At 33.1% G+C, this 22,978-nt stretch overlaps 4 protein-coding genes across 4 annotated transcripts; 1 reads left to right on the forward strand and 3 right to left on the reverse strand.

Annotated features, from left to right (window-relative positions):
• The first annotated feature begins 3,953 nt into the window (after nucleotides 1-3,953).
• LOC101055600 (Hop-interacting protein THI015) lies at nucleotides 3,954-7,733 on the forward strand. Its single transcript, NM_001279291.1, has 8 exons — nucleotides 3,954-4,136; nucleotides 4,931-4,990; nucleotides 5,193-5,264; nucleotides 5,344-5,465; nucleotides 5,654-5,794; nucleotides 5,870-5,977; nucleotides 6,078-6,336; nucleotides 7,323-7,733. The coding sequence occupies exons 1-8, from the start codon at nucleotides 3,954-3,956 to the stop codon at nucleotides 7,731-7,733; spliced, it is 1,356 nt and encodes a 451-aa protein (NP_001266220.1).
• Nucleotides 7,734-9,518: 1,785 nt separating this feature from the next.
• Nucleotides 9,519-12,404, reverse strand: LOC112942136 (uncharacterized protein At3g17950). Its single transcript, XM_026032863.2, has 3 exons — nucleotides 11,769-12,404; nucleotides 11,256-11,387; nucleotides 9,519-10,138 (listed from the first exon to the last, which is right to left on the reverse strand). Exons 1-3 carry the CDS (start codon nucleotides 11,778-11,780, stop codon nucleotides 9,617-9,619), a joined length of 666 nt encoding a protein of 221 aa, XP_025888648.1. The 5' UTR covers nucleotides 11,781-12,404; the 3' UTR covers nucleotides 9,519-9,616.
• A 948-nt stretch (nucleotides 12,405-13,352) lies between these two features.
• LOC101258890 (uncharacterized) lies at nucleotides 13,353-17,182 on the reverse strand. The gene is made up of 5 exons (XM_026032862.2): nucleotides 16,387-17,182; nucleotides 15,418-15,475; nucleotides 15,223-15,340; nucleotides 15,003-15,120; nucleotides 13,353-13,944 (listed from the first exon to the last, which is right to left on the reverse strand). The coding sequence occupies exons 1-5, from the start codon at nucleotides 16,948-16,950 to the stop codon at nucleotides 13,888-13,890; spliced, it is 915 nt and encodes a 304-aa protein (XP_025888647.1). The 5' UTR covers nucleotides 16,951-17,182; the 3' UTR covers nucleotides 13,353-13,887.
• A 370-nt stretch (nucleotides 17,183-17,552) lies between these two features.
• Nucleotides 17,553-21,674, reverse strand: LOC101256031 (uncharacterized). Its single transcript, XM_010327561.4, has 7 exons — nucleotides 19,559-21,674; nucleotides 19,340-19,430; nucleotides 19,086-19,243; nucleotides 18,862-18,913; nucleotides 18,691-18,770; nucleotides 18,524-18,617; nucleotides 17,553-18,431 (listed from the first exon to the last, which is right to left on the reverse strand). Exons 1-7 carry the CDS (start codon nucleotides 21,185-21,187, stop codon nucleotides 17,722-17,724), a joined length of 2,814 nt encoding a protein of 937 aa, XP_010325863.1. The 5' UTR covers nucleotides 21,188-21,674; the 3' UTR covers nucleotides 17,553-17,721.
• Nucleotides 21,675-22,978: the final 1,304 nt, after the last annotated feature.

A 22,978-nucleotide genomic window follows, 5' to 3' on the forward strand; every position in this document is an offset into this window, starting at 1 on the left:
ATAAAATTTAAATTGGTGTTTATGTTTAACATGAAATTCAAATTGAAATTGTGAGGAAAACTTAAAAATTTTGTATACTCATTTTTATTTGACTACTAGATAGTAGAGGTAAATTTAAAAACAAAGGAAGCTTGCTATTTGAAATAAGTCGTAAATATGGGGTGGGTGGAGGAACTAAAGAAAGAAACAAGACAAAGGAGTACTATACTTTTGTTTGGACGGTTGTTACGTATCGTTTTATAATGTATCATATTATATTATATTTTGTATATATGTATGTATGATTTGAATGATAATTTTTTTTTAAAAAAGAAAAAGATATAGTGTATTATAAGATATCTGGTATGAAAAGATAGACTAAATGATGAAATATGATTATAAATAATAAATGAAGATAAAGTAAGAATTAAGTAATAAAGTAATGACGACCAAATCAGTCGTTACATAGGTCTATAAAATGAAAATAAAGTAATAACGTAACGATGAGATCACGCCGAATCGAATGTTATATAGGTCTTTTCGTTGTTACCTGACTATTGATTTAACGGATACGATACAATAGATTTTAAGTAACAATCAAAACAAACATTATTAAACTTACAATACAATACAATACAATACAATGGGTAACAATCATCCAAACAAGGTGTGAATTTCCACACTTTTTGACGTGAATTCAAAATTTAATCGTACCGAGAAATAAAAAAGAGAAAAGATAATTCGAAAGGATAGAATATAGTCATTTTGGGGATTTGCTTCTCTTCTTCTTGAAAAGTAAAAAAGCCTTCACCAGCAAGTCTGGTGATTACTTAGTGATTCTATTAGGCGTTTAATTATTTGAATATGAATGTAAATGGTAAAAATAATTTTTTTTGAAATTTTTTCATATTTCTATATGTTCCAAAATAGAAAATTATAATGATTTTATGTTCAAATACTTATATTTTTTCAAAATAATATTTTGAAAAAAAGTGAAAAATATATCCATAATCAAACTAACATTTAATATTTTTAATCAACTGGTAAAAAAGGAAAAATTAATAGCAGTGTCGTAATGAGTATAAGCTATTCGCTTTAAAATATTTCATATATATATCGTCTTTCGTTGAACTTCACGTATTTTTTTTTACTTCAACGATATATAATTCTGCAGTCACTACATTTTAAAAATAAAATAATAATGTTAAAATAATAGACACTATTAAATTTCTACAAATTCAAAGTATCGTTTATGTATATTCACCATTGTATTACAAATATATCATTGATGTGTATTATCGATCAAACATAATTCCTATTGTTTTTAATCTAAAAATTAATGTTAAGAATAATTGAGGTCCAATTATAAAAGGAGGAAAAATTTATACTATTTTGAATACATTTGATACTTTTTTAATATTCAAAAATCTAACGACTCAATTGTAAAAATAAACTCAAAAAAATTAAAATTATTTAAAATCATATAAAGAAATCTGAACCACTTCACATCGAGCGAGAAACTCAACATATTCATTGGGATAATATAATATGTCGATTATATGTCCCCCATAATGATATTATCGTGACTTATTAATTAAATATCTGTTTTATTGCTTAAATTAATTGTCAAATATTACGTACTATTTAGGTCTAAGAGGTGACCAACTTTCAACGTAATTAAGTGTACTTTTCTTGATCCAATTAGCACGTATATTTATTTAATTAAAAAATTTGTCAATGTTACTGCTAAATATCGTTTTCTTTAGCTTAAAATATCATTAGAAAAGTGTTATTCCTAATTATTATTATTTTTTGAATAATATATGATCAAATTTGACTAATGTAAAGCAGCCCTTATGCCAACTTTTTAGTTTTCAAAATTCTCTTTTAATAGCCGTATAATTTTGACTAAAATAGAAAAAAGTATAGGATTCTAATTATGATAGTTAATTGATCTTGTCATCTATTATAAAATTATTAATTAAAAATATGTTAAATTCTCATTGAATTTAAATATCTTAGATACATTAATATTATCTTTTCAACTATTTTAAATAAGAATCAGTGAGAAATGACTTCAATTAAATTGAACCCTGATCTCATGAATAATTACTCTAACTTTTATCAATAGGGGACTCGATCGTATTATAAGTGTGAATCCGTCATTTAAAAATAAATAAAAATTTATTTTCTCAAAATCTATTCTTCAATTCAAATCTTAGTATTGTTGCATATGAAATCATTGGAGGCAATAAGGAATTCGGAAAATATTTCCCTTTAAATTTTTATAGTAACTCTTAGGAAAATCTCTAAGTAATTCAAAGTTCTCTTGTATTGCGCGCTTTTTTAGTAACTTTATTATTTTATTTTCAATAAAATAAAGAGTTGAATTTAAAGGGAAAATTCATTTGTTTTTTAGTATAAAGTAGGATAAATGAGCATGGTTGCCCATACATGAAATAAGAAAAAGTAATAAATTTTTTAGAGCAATGACTATATTAGGTTTCTGGATTAAAAAAACTAAAACTAGAAAAAAATAATTTAATGTCTGAGATTAGTTTTCTTAAATAAATATTTTAGACTAATATATTAAAGAGAACAATAATAAATCAGAGGAAGTAAATTAATTAATTGGACATTTGGTTTATCGAATTAACTATTTTAAAATTTAAATTGTTGAGATCTGAATTAATTCTAATCTCTTATAATCCCCATGTGCCTACCACCATTTACTATTTTAATTTAATTACAACAAATCACTATACAAATAAGTTTAATCAATATATTTATACGTTCCACAAGTTGGGAGTCTAATTTTTTTTAATATATATAGTTTTTATCTTTATTTTAAGAAGATAAAAATAGTTAAATCGATTTGTTTAACACATACCAAACAAATAGAGGAAAACAAAGTCATATTCTAAAAGGAAATAGTAACAATATCAACAAATAATTCAATAATAAAAAGTAATTAATAATAATATAAATGAGAAAACGATCTGAAAAATATTATTTCAATTTTGATCGAAATTGCTGTTACGATACCAAATTTTATGGAAGACATTTTACCCCTACATTATTTAATAGTGTATTCTAAAAGTATATGTATGTGTCACGTGAACACATTACTATTTATAATTATGCAATATTTTTTATGTCCGCGTGAACAAATATAAACCTTTAAAATATCTTATTAAATAGTACAGGAACAAAATATCCTTTCCAAAATTTGATATCGTTACAATAATTTTAATCAAAATTCAAATATATTTCAAAACTTTTTTCAAATATAAACCATAAGACAAGAAACAATAACAATCCGTTATTACTACTGATAAAAAAAGAAAATAATTACGATTGTTAAACTATCACCAAGCCTAATCTCTGAGACAATACTTAATTATCTAAATACTAAAATACACTATAGTTTATCAATAATTTTTAGTTAATATATTGCTAAGAAGCTCTTAACTAATTGATTTTTTTTTAATAATCTATCCCTAACGATGGCGAAACTACAAAATTAATAAAAAATATGTAAATTTTCTTCTCAATTATATTAAATACATGTAAAAATTTCAACAACCAATGGCTCCGCCTATTTTTTTAACTAATAATAAAATTTTATCTATCGTTAATTTATCATTATTTCAATAATTGAAACAGTATATTCTTGATACTATAGTATTCAGCTCCAGTAAAAGTAAAGTCCAAAAAGTAATAAATAAAAAAAAAATCACTTTTTTTTAAAAATTATTCTGACCAAACAGAAACGGGCAGCTGCCCATATTCTTACCGGGCAGGAACAAACTCCGAGGTTACTACTCCTTTTATTACCATTTTACCTTACTTTTTAACACTTTCCATTACTCATAATTTCACTCCCCACCGTCCCCCCTCCGCCGTGGTGGGTGGCGCGTGATATTCACTCCCCGGGAGTTTACTTCACTATCAATGCTAACAGCGAGGTGGTGATGGGGCAGAAATTGAGCTGTGGACAGCAATCTAATGAACATGGATTGTTTATTGCAGTCCAAAATGGTGAGGTTGAAAAAGTTGAAGCTATGGTTGATGAAAATCCAAATGTGATTAGACTGAAAACTCTTCGTGGGAAGCTTTCTGCACTTCATGTAGCTGCTGTTAATGGCCAGATCGAGGTTGGTTTTTCATTTTCTTGAATAAAAATGTAGTCTTTATTGGTTTCTTGGTGATTGGAATCCACAACCTTGGAATTTGAAATAGCTTACTATCCAAGCAACCCCTTTTGTCAGACTAAAAATGTAGTCTTTTTGCTTATTGGTAGCTCAAATGCATAACCTTAGAAGTGAATAGTGGAGGGTGCTTAACATTGAGCAACCCCTCTTGTTTAGTTTTTTTGTTCTTATTAATTAAAGGTAGATCAATGATGTGGAGGTGCTTATCATTTGAGCTAACACCTTTTGTCAGATAAAAATGTAGTCTTTACAATCTTGAGTGTTGATGGTTCTTGATCTTTGATGAGTGATGGTCACCTTAGAATGGGAGGTGAAGGTGCTTATCGTTAGAGCAACCCCTTTTGTCAGGAAAAAAAATGTAATCTTTACTATCTTGTTTTTTCCTGGTTTTTTTAAAAAGGTGGAGTGTTAATGGTTCTTGCTCTTTGATGAGTGATGGTTACCTTAGAATGGGAGGTGAAGGTGCTTATCATTCGAGCAACTGCTTTTGTCAGGAAAAAAATTTAGTCTTTAGAATCTTGGTTTTTCCTGTTTTTTTAAAGGTGGGGTGGGGTGTTTAATGGTTCTTGATCTTTGATGAGTAATGTCACCTTAAAGTGGGAGGTGGACGTGGAAGGTGTTTATCATTCGAGCAACCCTTTTGTTAGGAAAAAAAGATGTAGTCTTTACAGTCTTGTTTTTCACTTTTTTTGTTTGTTTGTAATGATTGTTGATCTTTGATGAGTGATTTTGGATAGGTTCTGTGTATGCTTTTGGATCGCGGAGTTAATCCAGACATCTTGAATCGCCACAAACAGGTATTTAGTAGTAGTTGTGAATTGTGATTTATGTGTTCCTAGTGTATTTTGCCAATTGTATATTCAAATTCTCAACAAGTTTCACATTATGATGTTCATTTGATTGAAAAATTGTCAACTTTGTAGCATTTTGGAAAGATAATTATTGAAATTTGTTTTGTTTTCTTGCTGTTTTGATTTGTATGATTGTGAATTGCTTCAGACCCCATTAATGTTAGCTGCTATGCATGGAAATGTGTCCTGCGTGGAGAGGCTAATTCAGCTAGGTGCTAATGTATGTGAATTTCGTTTGTGATAATTTCTTTGACTGATTGAGATGGGTTGTTAATTGGTAATTCTTCGTATGTTTTTAGATTTTAATGTTTGATTCACTACATGGAAGAACTTGTTTGCATTACGCTGCTTACCATGGCCACTCTGACTGCCTACAATCTATTCTTGCATCCGCTCATTCGGCTCCTGTTGCTCAATCTTGGTAAATTTCTAGTTTCTTCGACTCTGCTCTCCTTTGCTTTTTATGTCAAGTGTACAACTCTAGTTTAGTGAGATTTACCTCTAAGGCCGGGATTTTTTTTTCAGTCTCCTTATCAAAGTCCGCTATTTGAGTATCAGGTGCATTATGCTATTTTATTAATGAATTGCTATATATTAATTCGAGTGCAGGGGATTTGCGAGATTTGTGAACATAAGAGATGGAAGTGGTGCAACCCCATTGCATTTAGCAGCACGTCATGGTAGACCAGGATGTGTCCGGATTCTTCTAAGCAATGAGGCTCTTGTCTGTGCTTCTAGTGGTGGCTATGGGTATTAAAACTCTCCGAGTTGCTTTTACTTAAATTACTGTATGTTGAAGTTTAATTGACATTTAAGATTTTGCAGCCGTCCAGGAAGTACACCACTGCATTTAGCAGCTCGAGAAGGCTCTTTGGACTGTGTACGTGAGTTACTTGCTTGGGGTGCAGATCGACTTTATAGAGATTCTTCTGGGTGAGCTCATAGACTCATACCCTTCGTGTATTATTCAGTTCTCTGCAACTAATCTGTCTTTTGATGTGAAACTTATCGGTTGTAAATCGGATCTATACAGGCGAATTCCATACATAGTTGCTTTGAAGAACAAGCATGAAGCATGTGCTGCTCTTTTAAATCCATCATCTCCAGAGCCTTTAACCTGGCCAGCACCTTTAAAGTTCATTACTGAGCTTGATGCTGAGGCAAAAGCTTTACTAGAAAATGCTCTGATCGAGGCCAACAAAGATAGAGAGAAGTTGATATTGGAAAAAACAGCTGTCTCACAAATATCACTTTCGCATTGTGATTCTGGCCTCGAGAGTGATGACTTTGAGGTAACGAGTCTCATGCGCAATAATTTTATAAAAAACTATTCTGCATCGACGGCTCCATTTGTTTGTCTGGGCTTTCAAATATTTTGATATGTTCAGCAGATTGTTGATATGAGTAGAATTTTGCCCGGTACAATGAAAGAGCTTTCATTAGAGAATAAATAAATGGCTTTACGTATAGGGTTGTATATTTGTTGCTTATATGCAACCCTGTTGTCCTTCATGGACTCCACATCCGCAATCAACTTGCCAGCAGGTACATTTTCTGATTTTTAGTTTACGACCTACTGATATTGTGAACCAAGAATCAGAAAATGAGCCTGCTGATTGGATGAACGAGTTGGGAGCTGATGTAGAGTCCACCAAGGAGGCTATGGAGAGTAATATTGGAAGGGGCAAAAGAGCAAGACAAAGGCAGTCAAAAGTTGCGTGATTATGTAGTGGGAAGTGGGGTGATGTTGTTATAGGAGTTAGTTATATAAAAGTAAATGCTAGTACAAAACCCTTGAATATCAGTACAAATCGTTTCTGGTGTGGTTGAGGATACAAACAACATCAACATACATACCCAGTGTAATCCCATAAGTGGGGTTGAGTGATATTAGTAGCAATTGCTACAAATCCTTCATATAGTGATATCGTTTGCCTTTGAAGAACTTACAAAACTGGTGTCTCGGGAGATATCTTATTAGAATGTGTAGGCATTCGGAATGGGGAGCTTTGGAGCGATGGTAAAGTCCGTGTGATTCAGCCATGAAATCAATCACTTATGCTTAGAGTAAGTTGCCTATATCACACCCCTTAGCAGTATGACCCTAATCAGGGAGTCATAAATTTGCTTCATATTTGAATCGGTGATCATCGTTATGCATTAAGAACTCATCTGGACTAATTATAGATGAACATAGTGGAGCTTAAGTACTGCATTTATATTTGACCTTTACCACGAATCTGCTTTAAACAAATCCGTGTTTTTCATTTCCAAACAGGCCAGTGATTTCGAGCTATGTTGCATCTGCTTTGAGCAAGCTTGCACGATTGAGATACAAAAGTGCGGTCATCAGATGTGTGCTCATTGCACTCTGGCCTTATGCTGCCACAATAAACCCAATCCAGCTAGCAATAGTGAGAAGGTTCCTTTATGCCCCTTTTGCCGGAGTGATATCACTCATTTAGTCGTTGTCCAGAATAAAATCGACACTTATGAAGAGGTATTAAGTCCCTCGAGGCCAAGAAAATCAAGAACGTCTTTCAGTCATGCTGAAGGCGACAGCAGCAGCAGCAGCAGCAGCAACACCAGCTTGAAAGTTTTGTCACCCTTAACCTCATTTGGTAAGTTGGGTTGTCGCCATTCAGGCAAAATCAGTGCTGAACGCATTGAAGTATTTGCTAAGCCTTAAGACGATAGTAACTATTCGTCTATCCTCTCTGATATATATATTAAATCTTGAACATCCTTCACTCAGTCATAGATTTAGACTAATAAAAGTCTAAATCGAGCTGGCGAGGAGACGTGTTATACCTTATATATTGTATATCTATATAACTATTTGAGAGGGGTGGGGGGGGGGGGGGGGGCTGTTCCAATTGTTGCTCAAGTATACCCCTTTACAAATTAAAGGGGTAAGATTATGAAGCTGCTGCATACTGGCAGTTGATTGAAGAACTTTTGTAGTAATTCCATCTTTGAGACAAAATGTTATGCCATCCCCTTTTTTTTTTTCAGTGGCGAAGCTTGAAATTTCACTATTTTTAGCAAGGATGACAATTAAAATCGACAAAAAGGAGTACATACAATATTTTGACACTTCCTATAAATATTTTGACTACACTTGAAAACATGTTTTGAAATGCTTTGAAGTAGATCAATTAATCACGACACTTCTTTTAATGATATACATTAACCTTAATAAATTGTAAATATTAGGTATGTTCCAATTAAGATTGATGTGTATGATTATATAATGTGAAATGTTTTATGTGGCATACTTTAATGTAATAGGCTGTTGAAAACATGTGCAATTTTTATTTTTTTTTCATAATTTGAGTTGTAAGTATCTGATAAAGTTTTTCTTTCTACGGATTGCCTCTAGGAGTGATACTTAATGTTTACCAATTAAATAGTATGACCTTCCAATATTCCTCATGCAACTCATAAATGAAAATTTGTGGGCCAAAATATTGTTAACGATAGCAAGACATATGGTTACAGAACTTTTGCTTTGTCGGCTAATTTGTACTCCTTCCGTCTAAAAAAGAAAGTCTCTATTTTCTTTAGAAAAATGACCTCTTTCCTTTTTTGGTAATATTTTAACTTTAACTTTTCACGTTATATGTTTAAGACCACAAGATTAAAGAACATTTTGATATATTTGACATAACTTTAATTTAGAACCACAAGATTAAAAAGTCAAACTACGCATTCTTTTGAAATGGAGGGAGTATATAGTATCTAATTCTCAAGACATAAGTTGAGAGAACTTTTGTGTTGTCCAGTAATTTCTTTTTCCGACTAGGTCTAGCCCTAGTAGAGGTTCGAGTAGACTAGACTATTAAGGTTCAGCGTCCAAGGACCTGCTAGATTGTTGATCTTACTTAAGCACTCAATGTCACAAATAGCAATAAGAAAGGGCAAGGGGTTCGCACACGGCTTTCCCTATGTATACATCAGTTCCTTTTGATACACGGCTTTCCCTATGTATACATCAGTTCCTTTTCAAAGTTGAATACTCAGTTGCTTTTGAAAAGATTTGAAGGTAGAAGGCTATTCCCGTCTAGCTCCGGAAGCATTGTCTAAAGTAATAAGAAGAGGAAAGTGGACACTCTTGAAGTTCTTTTTCTTTAATACAAAAATTCTTTCACTACTTCGGGGTGTTAATTTACCTACTAAAATATCACCCGTCTCTTGTCAGTAGAAATAGATATATGTTCACCTAAAGCATTTTTTCTTCTTTAACACTTTGCAGATTTAGTTATTTTTTTGAAAACATAGCTGATTCTGAAACTGAACTTATACCTCTGTTTGCATAAATTCTGTAAGAATTTTGAGTTATAATTTAAGTATCTATATAAAATTTAATGATAACACTAAAATGTTTATATACTAGTAAATTGAAATTGATCAATAACATTGGAAATTAATCAAAGTCCCGACCCCCCCCCCCCCCCACCCTATTAAAACAAAATAAAGAATCACCTTTTATTAAACCAAATTTAATATTCTATCCCAAGTACACAACAAAAATATGATAAATAATAAAATTACAAAACAATTAAAAATTAGTCAATGAACTAAATGTCCACATAAGCATGAGAAAATTAAAGGACTTCCATGATTACCATTTTGATCATTTTGCTCAAACAGCCCTTTTTTTGACTCATCATCATTATCATGAGGAGGAGCAATCTGGCCACTAATGAACAATGAATTATTGTTCAAATTTGAATGATCATGATCTAATAATTGATTAAAATCATCAAGTCCATAATTAATGTTATTATTAGCTGCTGCTTTTCTCTCTTCTTCAAGAAAATGGCCTAAAGATGGGGCAGAATTAATGCTATTTATGTTAACTGCATCAGTAGTTAATTTTGAGCAAAGTGAAAACAACCAAGTTCTTGATTTGTTACTATTAATATTAATACTCTTCTTCTTCTTGTTCTTGTTGTTGTTATTATCCCTTATTTTGGTTTCCACAATTGTTCTTCTTCTTGTTGATCTTCTTGAAAACTCTAAAATACTTGTAATTCCAATGAGGCTTCCTAGAGTTATGCTTTTGTCATGAAAGAATGATGTAGTAGTAGACTGCAACAATCAATGACTTTTTCAGATCTCTTACGTATATAAAATGAAATATATCTCTAAAAAAATAAATCATAAAAGAGAACGATCAAATATATTGACCGCCATTTAAATTTATCAGTAAAATTTATTTAGTTATTTAAATTATGGTATATTTTTATTGAATATATGTTAAAATATTTTTATTTAAAATTTCTGATTCTTTTACGAGCTTTCTCAATAACATGTAAAATCTCGAGCCTATTCTAGTTAACATGTATAACTAAAGAAAAATACATATTTATGTTAGAGAACATGTGCATAAACTTTTTTCTAAAAATAATATAAATCCAAAGCATCTAATTAAAATATTTTATTGTGTTTAAATATTCAATTAAAATAGATTAATATTTATATATTTAAATAAAATTTACTGATTAATTTTAAAAATTTATCAATATATTATACACTCAAAATATATATATAGAGAGAGAAAATAAGAAAAAAAATATTTTGTGTAAAATGTTACACTCTGAAAGACTTTGAGAAACATAATAATTGTAAGGCCATGTGTAAAGAGTAAAGTGCTATATTTCACTTTCCACTTTTTGATAAGACCCATTGTGAATATAACATGAAAAAAAAATCATTCATGCTTTTATAAAAGAAAAGATTTTTTTATTTAAAAAAAAGCGTGAATGAGTATCATAAAATATAATTAGATTCCTTCACATATAATTAAAAATATTAAATTGGAGTCAAAAAAATAAAACCAAAATACTAAACCTAAAGTGTTTTCGCGGACACCGTTTATTTTCTTTTTAACCAATATTTGTTCAGTTTTAGTTATTTCTAATTTTATTATATATAGAATATTCTTTTATATTCTCTCCGTTTATTTTAATTGTCTATGATTTTTTTAGAATCAAATTATAAAAATTTTGATTAACACTTTACGATATATTGTTTTAATAATATAGACATAAGAAAATATTTTTTCGTATAATTTTTGAATGTCTAATTCTTTTTGTTTCAAATATCGAATTAAAGTAATCTAATTTAATATTAGAAAATAGTCAAAAATTGACTTTTGAAAAGCGAAAAACGACAGATGAAAAATGGAGTAAAAAGGAGTACAAACCTCAGTATCAAGATCAGAAGAAGAATGAGAATGAGAAGAAGAAGAAGGAGAAGCAGTAATCAAAGTATTGAAAGAAATTGATCCATGATTTCTCACATTTAATGGTTGAAGCCCAAGTGGCCAACCTTCATCCTGCAATCCATCATATCATCAAAACTCACAATCAATAAAAAAAAAAAATACACTAAGAAGAAATATGCTACTTCATTTTGATGTTAATGAGGGGGAAAAAGAATATCATTACGACTTATAGCCTAGTAGCATCAGTAAAAGTCATTTATATACTTCGATTCCCATAATGTCAGTTTACGTCTAGTAGTATCTATGAGAATCATTATACAATAGATGTAAGTTCGATTCTCACTATTACGAACTTACAGTCTAGTAGCATCGATAAGAATCATTATATAATAGGTGTTAGTTCGATTCGAAATTGATTTCCTTCTCATCCCCCACCCCACCTCCCACCCATATGTAATGGAATAGAACAAAAATTGAAGAAAAGGAGTATACCTGTTGAGCCATGGATTCCCTTGATTGTTGATTTGAAGAGAGATTGATTGATGGATTTAAAGATTAACTAAAAATTAGGGGGGATAATGAGAGTGAAAAATAATTAATTCTCAACTTCGTAAGTTTAGTTTATATCCTTTCTTTCTCTGAATGAACAACAAAAGATAGAAAAGAAAAGTATTTATACAAGAATGTGGTGGCACTTAGAATTAATAATAGTAGCATCTTCCAAAGAAAAATAAGTTTGGATAGTACGATTGTTTCATTCTTAATCAGAGATATTGGGTTCAAGCTTAAAGTATAATTTTTTTTTTATTGGAATTGCCATCCTCAAATAAGCGTGATTCAAATTAAATCAAGATTTCAATGCAAGTATCGAACAACGTAGTTACCCTATTTTGTAAGTATTTATTATTTTAATGGATAACCTTGTGTAACTTAAATTTTTTCCCTTTCAAATATCTATTATTTGTGATTTTTGGTACATCTCAAATTTCATTAACATGGACAGATGAAATTTGAATTCTCTCATCAAGTGCTTGTTGTCTCCTCATAGCATAATTGTCGATTAATTTTTTTTGCTAAAGCTTAAAATATATTGAAAAGAAATCATTATTTGTGTCAATTTCGTTAATTATTAGGTCACACCTTGATGAATTTTATTTATATGATGATAAACCATACATAGTTGCAAAGCTTTTTGGTTGAACCCCATCAGTCGCTGGTAAAGGATACAGGGTCATCATAATTCATAGCTAAAAAGTCTTTACATTTGCTGTCAAGGTCTAGTTATTTGTCCTTTTTCTCCTAATTTAAGACTAATTATGCTTGGCTAAACTCACATAGTCAAAGTTGACACAGTTACTAACTAAAGTGAGAAAATTTAATAGAATTTTAACGTAGTTCAAAGTAAAGCATCCAAGAAAATAATTGTCAATCATGTAAAGTTTCGAAGAGTTGCAAAATAAATAAAATAAATTTGTTCTAATTAATTCTTTACTTCTTTTAGCCACTGTATTTCCTAATTAATTATTTTGTTCTATAGTATAGGCTAAGCTTTTAATGTAGAATGCTTTTGATAAGCTATTTATTTTGCAACTCTTCAAAACTTTACATGATTGACAATTCAACTTCGAGTTGAATTTCACTAAATTGTTTTTCGAAAGAAAGGAGATTGATTATAATGTGGAAAAATCAAACCTATACTCAATCAACTAAAGTACTAAATTCTTATGTCGGAGTTTAACTCCGAGAAATAAGTAAAAGAACAAAGGCCCAAAGTCAATTTTAAAAGAAGTTACTATGGGGCAAATATATCACAGTCTTCAAGTACGGCGATGTCAACGGAGATCATTAATAGGAGTGTCACCATCTCAATAATATAATATACACAATACTCGAAATATACGTCTAAATTAACAAGAGCAAGTGTCGGTGTGTCAGATCTAAAAAACTATTCTACCACAGTGCCATAGCCCATAAGGACCTTTTTTGTCCATTTTCATATTGCCACTAAAGAAACAATGTGACAATTTGGATCAAAAGGTGAAGGTATGGTTCTGATGAAGACAAGCTAACTGTCAATTTATGGTATATAATGCCAAATAAGAATGTCATTTTCATAGAAATCAGACATGGAAAAGTGTAGTTATAAAATTTGGAAGTCCAGGCTGCTGCCTGGTGTATTATTGCACACAGGCCAGCATGATTGAAAGTAGGTATCATATCAAGGAAAGAAAAAACAACAACATATTCGATGTAATCCCGCAACTCTTGGGAGGGTAGGATGTACATATGCAGACCTTTGGAAGACCTTACTCAACTCATAAAACGAGGAAGATAAACAAAACAATTGAAGTAACATGTAGGAGTCAAAATGAAGGATAAGATACTAGATGAACTACTAAAGATGTTACAAGTCGAGGTTCATGGTTGGCTTTAATGTTACAAGCACACTGGGAGTGTACTACAGTATATACGCGACTTCTTTCTATACTTGATTCCATGACTTTTAATATAACCCAATCTCAATTTTGGCTGTGAATTCTCCTCTTGGTCAATGGAACTGCAAATGACTTAGATATAGAGTACGTTATGGAGTACTTACTGTAGGATTGTTTTACCCATTACTACTCTGGCCCATACCAGGTCGATATTCTCCAATTCCAAGCAAGTCCTGTAAATTTTTAATTGGGTTGCTTAACAAACTAATTTACAATAGTAGAGAACTGATTCTTATAGAAAGGAACAAATTATCCAGACAGCAGAAAGTGAATAGTACAAAAAGAGATGACTGGCAAGAACAAGAACAGGTGTTAGTAGTATGCCACGGACCATGCATTTTCAATAAGCAAAATGCATGTATGTTTGGTGGAAAAGAACACTGATAAAAGACTACCATATTCTTCTTCCTATGGGGATTTCAGTGTCAAACTCATGAATGGATTTTTGTGCTTAACAAAATCCCAAAAACTAGCTCATGAGGGGAGAATTACTCAAGACCTTACAAGGAGACAATGGCTCATTTCCTTCACCAATATGGGTCACATAGTAACCCCTTCCAACAATGCTCAAGATTGGACATATGGTGCGTGGACAATATGATTACAAGAACATGAATAGGCCAGGCTCTTTTGTCATGTTGAGGATGGACCCTGAGCCTAATTAACCCAAATACTAGTTCAAGAGGTAAAAATAAGGAGGCAACAACTCATTTCCTACACTAATGTGAGACACAGTAGCTTGTTATTTGAATAATACTTGTACAGAATAAAATAGTTGCAGGAATTTCATATTTGTTAGGATGAACTACAGAAAAAATGAGCCAGACAGGAGATAATCTGACTCTAGAAATAGTGCTGGGGTTAGCACATTAAAATCAACTGAAGAGCAAGAATATACGTACATCCATCTGCATATACAAGTACAGCTATGACAGTATCCGGCCTAGATAGCATCACGAGGGCCCAAAACACAAGTGTGCCTCAAAACAGTTTTATTACTCTTAATTGCTCTATGCACCTTATATAAAAGAAACAACACACCCTACTCACAAAGAACAATTTGTCACATAAGAAGGCACAAGCTGCATTGGCTGGCAATTAAGCCTAAAGTCATTAATGAATACACTCCACTAACAGATTAAGCAATGAGCAAGAGTGAATGAACAAATTGAATTTAACGAGGATAAGTAACTCATCTTTTATGGTTTCCTATGGAAGGAAATATATGTACCTGGCATGCTTTATTTTTGGCTCTGGTTTCTGCTGTGCTGGGAATGTCATGATTTGGTTTTAGAAACTTCTTCTCCCGCCGCTCACATGATCCCCATCCATCTGAGAACCTACCACCCCTACCAATGAAACAAAGAAAGGGACAGATGGAATAAGATGAAAAAAAGTCTAGCATAGCAACACATTTGGATAGGAATAGTTGGTGAACCAAAAGAACATACTGCATGTGTGCCCGAACTATAAATTCAGCGCGCAGGACATTACGGTTGTCATCAAACTCAATGGTCTTGTCTTTAATTTCATATGATAGATTGAAGTAAAAAGATATCTTCCTCCAACCTGCACAAAAATTTGATTTCGTTCATGCAGTTTAACTGAGAGTAGAAGAAACCAATGACCAAAGTCTATTAACATACCAGTTTTTTTTATGAAGGGATGTCCAGAAATCATAGTGTAGTCAGATTTCTCCAGAATCTGTGAAATGTTTAATTACTTAAGCCCTGATGAAATCACATTCAAGTATACAAAAAATATTCATGATAAAACAACAGCTGTAATTGCTAAAAACGTTAACAAAAACTGACTGGTAGTGTAGTTCTATTTATCTTGAAGGGGACTTGTAACAAGTTATTCTACAAAAGGTGCAGACATTGCTCAGATTTCGAGAGATGGTCAAGTTTTGCCTGGACTTTTAATGATTTTTCTCACTGATTTGCTGATGCAATTTAAGCACAAAATTCTGATTCCTCATCAATTCCTAGTAATTATCCATAGTTTCTCTTCATCATCTTTCCTTCAGTTGCTACCAAACCAAGTTTGTTTAAGAGGCTGAAGTACTTCCATTACCATTACAAAATTGAGAGATACATTTCTTCTGATGGCAAAAGAATCATAATGTTCAATGAGGAAATTAGACAAGTGACAAGTCTGTCACCAAGATAGCAATAATGGGAAAATGGGAACGAAACCTTACAATTCTACGAATAGCATACATCTTACTCGCGTCCTTAATGCAAACTAGGTGAAGTTGAGGATTACAAATGAGTAGACACAATAACTTGGAGAGCTTCCTCTTCAAGTGCACTAAAGTAGCTCAAAGAACAGAAAGCAAAGTTACAATTGACATCTACATTGAGAAAGAGGCTAGTATGGACCGTCAATTTTTATGTGAATCAAAAAATTGAGTTCGCATAACAACAGGTAATATACCAAATTCATATTAAATTTCAGATGGAAAAGCATCATTTATCATGCCAAAACACTCTAGCTGTGCAGCTCTTAAGCAATTTGGATACACTTATACCTAACATTTGGCTAAACTATTGATAAACGTACTATCTAATGCTGGAAATATGACATAGTACAGTGAAAATTGATCAATTTACCGCCATCGCTGCATTTTGATACTCCTTGAACAGAGAAACGGATGGAAATGGACCAGCCAAGCTATGCCTAACGACACCATCTCTATCCTCACGCTGTCCATGACTCATAGCCACCGGCGAACACTCCGAGACTATCGGACTGTTATACCTGTTATCATACTCCATCACCCGAGCCGGAGACCTCGTCACCGGCGACGAATAACTCATCACAGACGGATCTCTCTGCACGTGCTTAACTACCGCCATCGGATTCGGACTCGTCCTGCTCAGTACCGAAACGCTGTTAGAATCTGACCTGGACATTTTCTGCGGCCGGTGATTAAGTACCTCTCCGTTATGGTGATGATTTTGGAAGTTTCTGGGGGTTTTGCCTAGCCTAGATTGTGGAGAAGTATTTGAGCTAGGAAAAGGCCTAATTGGAGAGTGATTGTCAGGTAGCGGTTTACTGTACTTAGTGACGCCGGTGGTGGAGGAGGCGGCAGCGGCGGCGGAATCAATCACCGCCCATAATGCAGCGTCGTCTAGATCCTTATCGTCGATAGCGTAATTGATCGGAGAATCCATTTTTTTTTCTTCAGAGAAGTAAAGCTTTCTCCAGAAGTTTGTGCTCAACTTTGCGGATTTGGAAATGTGAATCAATGGAACCTTACCGCCTAGTGCCTAAATTCAAATTTAAAAGAGCTTATACTTGTCGTTTCGATTTACATGACATTTATCAGATTTCGAGATTTAAATAAATTTTTCTCTGACGTTATTATAATTTTTCTCTAGTTGTGTCTTTCTTCGTTTATAACACACTTTATTTCCTCATTGACCTAAGTGCTTAAAACCACAACGAATCTTAGAGTTTGTTTGCATTTTGATAGCACGTCATAGTTTTTGAACATCTCTAGTTATTGTTGTTACAGGAGAGGAGCCTCGGAGCAATGGTAAAGTTATCTCTGTGTGATTTACAGGTCACGAGTTTGTGCCTAGGAAACAATCTTTGCATTAGGATAAACTGTCTACATCCTGTGCCAATGAAATTTCTCATGTATTCGATATTTGTAACGCTTGTAATGAAAACAAAGCTTTGCACAATGCTAGTTAAAATGCTCAATTTGTTGGAACATTGAACACTATGATCTCTACTTGGTCTTTTCTAATGTAAATGGTGTACTAAGAAGAAAAAATAAGCTTACCTGTTTCTGCATTTACTTATCAAACAACGGGAAGCCGATGGCTTCAGCCTTGTTCAGTGTAACGTGAGCTCGTCTAAGTCTTAAACAACTAAATATTACAGAAAAATGTGAAGGCGAGAACAGAATATTATCGATTTGATTCCTAACAACAAAATTATGTCAGGTCTCTAAAGAGATTCGTTTGACGTCCAGCTTTCAGTGGTAGCCCAAAATTTTGATAAATTCTGATTTCACCTCCTAAACTTGCTGTCACAATTACCATCCCCCATGCTGTTGCTTGTATAACATTGCTCCCGTGGCTATTACTACCATCCTGAGACCAAGACGAGGACCAAGATTGTGATCGGGAGCTGCTGGATGCAGATATAGAAGGTGAATCACCAAACCTATTTGACGAAGAGCCTGATGCAAATGATTCTCCGTGACCATTACCAGAATCTGTACGAGAGATTTGAGCCAAGTCTTCCTCTTCATGACTACTTTGAACTCTCTCCAATGTATTACTTTTATTAGGTAGAGGTGGCGTATGCCTTTTACTATTTGCCACATCCGAGTTTTCTTTTGTAGGAGAGCCTCCGTTAGGATACTGGGGTGGGAGGAAACGTTTCGAATGCCTTTTTGAATGCATCTCTACAAGTGGTGCCTCATTCTTTACACTACCTAGCCATGGTATGGCAACTGAAACATCTTTACACTGAAATCGCTCGTGAGCTTGAACTGAGATTGAAGTTCTAACTTTTCCCCTGGGGCTCCTAGGCTCCTCCCTCTTCCATATATACACATGAGAGTCTTCACTTGCACTTATAACATACTTCCCGCCTGAACTAAACGAAGCTGCAATTTGGCTACTTGTGTTTCGGAAACCTGATGCCACCACAAAATAGAACATTCGGTTTAGTAAACACATGGATGTTGTTTTGAACTCTCGAAAAGAGTGTATATAATAGAGAACATACCTCTAAACTTATAGATCATATCAGATCCGTCAAAAATTCTGATACGAGAATCAGCTGAAGTTATAAGTACTTCTGATGGATTCCACGGAGCAAACTGGGAATAAATGTGTTCAGTTTCCAATATATCTTGAAGAAAAAGACACATTAGCTATAGAAGAGAGAACTACCTGTAAACCAGTGACCTTCTTAAGTTGAGAATTCTTCTTAGGTTGAATTTCGATATTGTCTTTTTGTTCCAGTTTGCAGTCTGAACGATAAACACACATTGGAAATCAGCTACTGCTTCCGCGGGGTAACTATCAATTTAAAAAAAAGATGGTATGTAATGCATTACATACCAGAAGTATTGTACATACGACAGCTTCCTTTATGTGATCCTATTAAAGCACCCTTCAAGAATGAAAAAAAAAACGAAGAATTCATTGCTACTGTCAACATTACTTGAACATGATCTATTCTATAAGCTCGTATCACTGTATCCTTGAATTCTAAGGATACAAGTTTACATTACTTGTATTATGGCTCGTGTTTGGTGTAATACAAGTAAAATAGACATTTCTACCTGGCCATCAGGGGTGAAGCAAGTAGCAGTAACCATTTCATGAAGATCAGTCCAATCTACAACTTTTCGATCAGGTATATTCCAAATCCGAACCTTTGCATCCAGAGAACCGCTGATGAAGTAATCATCGTCCATTGGATTGATCTGTATGCAAGTTACTGCCAGACCCTAAGCTCATCAGAAGCAAATAACGCGAAGGAATCATCATATTCAAGTCTATATTGACTATCTATAAATGAAATTTGGCATCTCACCATAGTCATTGTGCGCGAACATTTTTAAGCAACTTTGAGTCTCAACATCCCATAGCCGGACAGTCTTGTCAATCGACGATGACAGCAGTTGCTGCATCCAAGTTTCACATTCCATGTTATGTATATTTAAAACATGATAGTAGATATTATTCGATTTGTTTGCAGTAAACAACGCGGTTTTTATGCTAGTTAACTGAAATGAAAGTGGAGGAAACTAACCTGAGATCTTGACCAAGACAAGTCCAAGACATCATCCTGATGACCTTTAAGAGTGTATATTGGTTTCTCCGAAAGAGCAAAAACAGTTTCTGGTACGTTGACATACTCCGGAACTGAGTTGCCCTTTTTCTTATGTGATACTTTCCCTTTCTTCCTTCTTTCTGATGTACTATGTCCAGTCTCCGGAAGAGGAGGCCGGTCTGAGTTAGACCTAGTAATTGGATGAACCGGGGAGGCACTGAATGAACCACTCGTTGGATGATTAGGCGAGGCACTTGCAGAACCTCCCATTGTACCACCAACAGAGTTTAGATCATTAGTTACTTCAAATTCTTGCACTTCCCATATATGAATCAATGTGTCTTCTCCTGCTGTTGCTAGATAATGTGCATCCGAGCTGAATCTTATCGTCCATATTGAACCCTCGTGAGCATGGATTTCTTGGCTTAAATGCAACGCTGTGAATTCTTTGCACGACTTCCCATGCTGACGGACTTTAATCCATTTCGAGGAGTTCTTATTCTGTTTCTGATGTTCCTCAGGTACAGCTTGTTCGCGTTCTTTATCAATAATTTTTCCACTCATACTATGTGCTACTCCTTTTATGTTCTTCAAAAGAGCAACTCCCCTTCTCTTACTATTCCTAAAACTCTTACTAAGATATGAATTCGCGTTTAGCTTCCTATCATCATCGTGACTTCTTGATCCATTTACTCGTCTCATCAGCTCCTTCACAACAGGTGAATGTCCCACATGTTTTTCAAATTCATCCATAGTAAGTTGTTTCCCTGTCTGAATATCACTCAACTTATTCCACATTCCGTTTTCATTACTCTCTTTAACGATAAACTCCTTCCCCGTGTCCAAATTCTTTATCAAGAAAAAAGAAGCAAATCCCACATCAGGATTCCCATTTGATAACAAATCACTCCCATTTTGCATCAACGATCTGTTTTTTGTTGGCGACATTCTAACAGAAGCTGTTAATTGACATGTACCTATACTCGGTGCTAAAACACCAGAAAACGTCCTTGTTAGACGTTGTTTAGAAATGTCACCAATCAAATCATCTTTCCTTTTCTTTGTATTTACAGAAAAGTATTGTATATCTCCATCTGATCTCGACCTTACCAACTTAACCGGTTGTATAGTTACAGGCTCACGTTCTTGATTTAATCCTTTTACACGAGAAGACTCATTCGTCTTAGTTGATTTCGTGTCTTTGATTTTCTCAACTTTCCTTGAAATAGCTCTAACAATCTTTGCACTTTTCAACTTGAGAAGGTCCTTATTGCTTGACAATCCCATACCTTGTAAGAGGCGTTTACGACGTTCCTTAATATCCCCTGGTTCAGCCATCCACATTCCATAGTCAGCGCTGCTAAATGAATGATCAGAAACTGTTTCGATTTCAATTCCTTGGAATTTCTTGATGGATGCTGATGAAAGAGTCGAAACAAAGGAGAGACGACTGTCCTCGTATTCATTATCATCGTCTGATCCTGAGGATCCTAAGTCAAGAGGAATGGCTGTGGAGAGACGATCACGAGACTCAAAGAAGTTGTCATCGTCATCTTGATCGTCTCCAAGACCATCCCAGCTCATCGTTAACGTTCTCCGATGATCCATCGTAGCACATTGAGAACAAAAAGAGAATATAATCAATGAAAAATGATCAAAGAAACTTGTGTTTTTGTGTTGTGTTGTGTTGTGTTGTTTGTTTGTTCTCTAAAGGGAGGAAAGAGAGAAAAATAAAACAGACAAGTGGAAAAGAGAAAAATAAGGTAAGAAAGACTGTCTCTTTGTGAAGAGGGGAAATAAAACGGTTGATGAAGTAATAGTTTGTCTTACTTTCCGTTTTAGTTTATTTTTTAAAAAATATTTTCTATAGGTTATCACATTTTTGTGGTTATCATTCGAGTCGATGGTCATTCGAAAATAGTCTTTTCGCCTCCATAACAGTGGCGAAATCAGAAATTTCACGAAGGGTGTCCGAGTGCGTGCTAACACACGAACACTTTAAGTTTGTGTGTCTTTACTCTTTCAAGGCGCTTGAAACCAACCGACTACATCATATTGTTATTTCAAGAGTGTCCAAAATATATTATTTCGCCACTTTGCTTATCATTTTGCTTGTATATATAGAATATAATTTTCCGACGAAGGAAACCTGACAAAAGGGTAGCTACGCCACCGCTCCATAAGATAAAGGTATGGTATGCATACACATTACTCTTTCTAAACTCTATTAGTGAATTACGCCGGATATGTTGCTGTTATAACTATTGATTTTAAATTACAATGTGATATATTTAAACTTACAAGATTAAAGAACATAAATATTTTTAATTTAAGACAGTAATTATTATATTTTTTTTTATTTTCTTAAAGTTAAAATTGAGAAAAATAGATTGGAAGGATATTACATCTCCTCACGTTGGCGTTTAGGTTATCATGTCTCTGCATTTGTTGATTTTTTTTTTGTTTTTAAATTTCTGACATTCTTTTTATTCCTAACCAATCATAAATCATTTATTAATTTATTTTATGATGTGCCTAAGATATGAAGAATTGGAAGGTCGTGTATTAAAAAAGTTTTATTTATTTTTCTAATCTTTTGGAATATATTTTTTGGTACTATAATTCTGGCAACAAACTTGTTGGTAAGTTATGTAGGCAATAATTGTATTATTAATAATAAATTAATAAAATACAGTTGTCCAAGTGTTTGAAGCCACAATTTGTACCACGAATTATTTGCATGTATAATAAAGTTTATGAATTATGATTATAGTTAAACTATATGTGGCAATTTTCTATTCGTCAATTGTTAAATGGATGAGTTTAGTAATATAATATTTGATTTGATTAAATTTTATTAAAAATAAATAGAAGATAAGATCAGATCAAATCGACAAACTTTGTACACAATTCTTTATAACTATACTTATATATGTAAAATTTAGGCAAACGATATTGTAAATGACAAATTACATTCTATTCCTATAATATTAATATTTATTAAAAAAATTTTTTTTTGAGAAATTCGGATACTTTATAAAACAAAATGATACGTAAATAGAAATGATCGGATACTTTAATATTTTTTTAGGTTAACTGTTACTGCGTAAAAAAGGGGTAACAACTTTCCCATGATTTATGTTAATTTTTAACAAGATTACCGTCAAATCTGCATAAAAACGTACTAATTTATTGCATTATTCAATTTCATAATAATAAAAATTCAGATTTTGAATCAGAAAAAAAAATGATTTTGCGTAAAGAAAATCTCTGGAACGTCGATTCTGAATTTTCAAAGATGAATATTTCGATCTTGTTGCGACATTCTGGAATATGGGAAAGTGATGTTATGTATGAGCGATACAAAAGTGATGGGATAGTGGTTGGTGAAAATATTTC

This window comes from Solanum lycopersicum, chromosome 9, assembly GCF_036512215.1.
Source record: "Solanum lycopersicum chromosome 9, SLM_r2.1".
In the NCBI taxonomy this organism is placed as follows: Eukaryota; Viridiplantae; Streptophyta; class Magnoliopsida; order Solanales; family Solanaceae; genus Solanum; species Solanum lycopersicum.

What these genes read in the sequence shown, in the direction of transcription:
- LOC101055600 (NM_001279291.1), top strand. Translation starts at nt 3,954, where the DNA reads ATGGGGCAGAAATTGAGCTGTGGACAGCAATCTAATGAACATGGATTG. An exon ending in TCTTGAATCGCCACAAACAG is followed by an intron (nt 4,991 to 5,192) that starts GTATTTAGTAGT and finishes GAATTGCTTCAG; the next exon opens with ACCCCATTAATGTTAGCTGC. An exon ending in GCTCCTGTTGCTCAATCTTG is followed by an intron (nt 5,466 to 5,653) that starts GTAAATTTCTAG and finishes ATTCGAGTGCAG; the next exon opens with GGGATTTGCGAGATTTGTGA.
- LOC112942136 (XM_026032863.2), bottom strand. An exon ending in CTTCTGATCTTGATACTGAG is followed by an intron (nt 10,139 to 11,255) that starts GTTTGTACTCCT and finishes TGATTGTTGCAG; the next exon opens with TCTACTACTACATCATTCTT.
- LOC101258890 (XM_026032862.2), bottom strand. Translation starts at nt 16,950, where the DNA reads ATGGATTCTCCGATCAATTACGCTATCGACGATAAGGATCTAGACGAC. An exon ending in ATCAAAATGCAGCGATGGCG is followed by an intron (nt 15,476 to 16,386) that starts GTAAATTGATCA and finishes AACATTTCACAG; the next exon opens with ATTCTGGAGAAATCTGACTA. An exon ending in TCCCTTCATAAAAAAAACTG is followed by an intron (nt 15,341 to 15,417) that starts GTATGTTAATAG and finishes ATTTTTGTGCAG; the next exon opens with GTTGGAGGAAGATATCTTTT.
- LOC101256031 (XM_010327561.4), bottom strand. Translation starts at nt 21,187, where the DNA reads ATGGATCATCGGAGAACGTTAACGATGAGCTGGGATGGTCTTGGAGAC. An exon ending in GCTTCACCCCTGATGGCCAG is followed by an intron (nt 18,914 to 19,085) that starts GTAGAAATGTCT and finishes TCATTCTTGAAG; the next exon opens with GGTGCTTTAATAGGATCACA. An exon ending in TATGATCTATAAGTTTAGAG is followed by an intron (nt 18,432 to 18,523) that starts GTATGTTCTCTA and finishes TGGTGGCATCAG; the next exon opens with GTTTCCGAAACACAAGTAGC.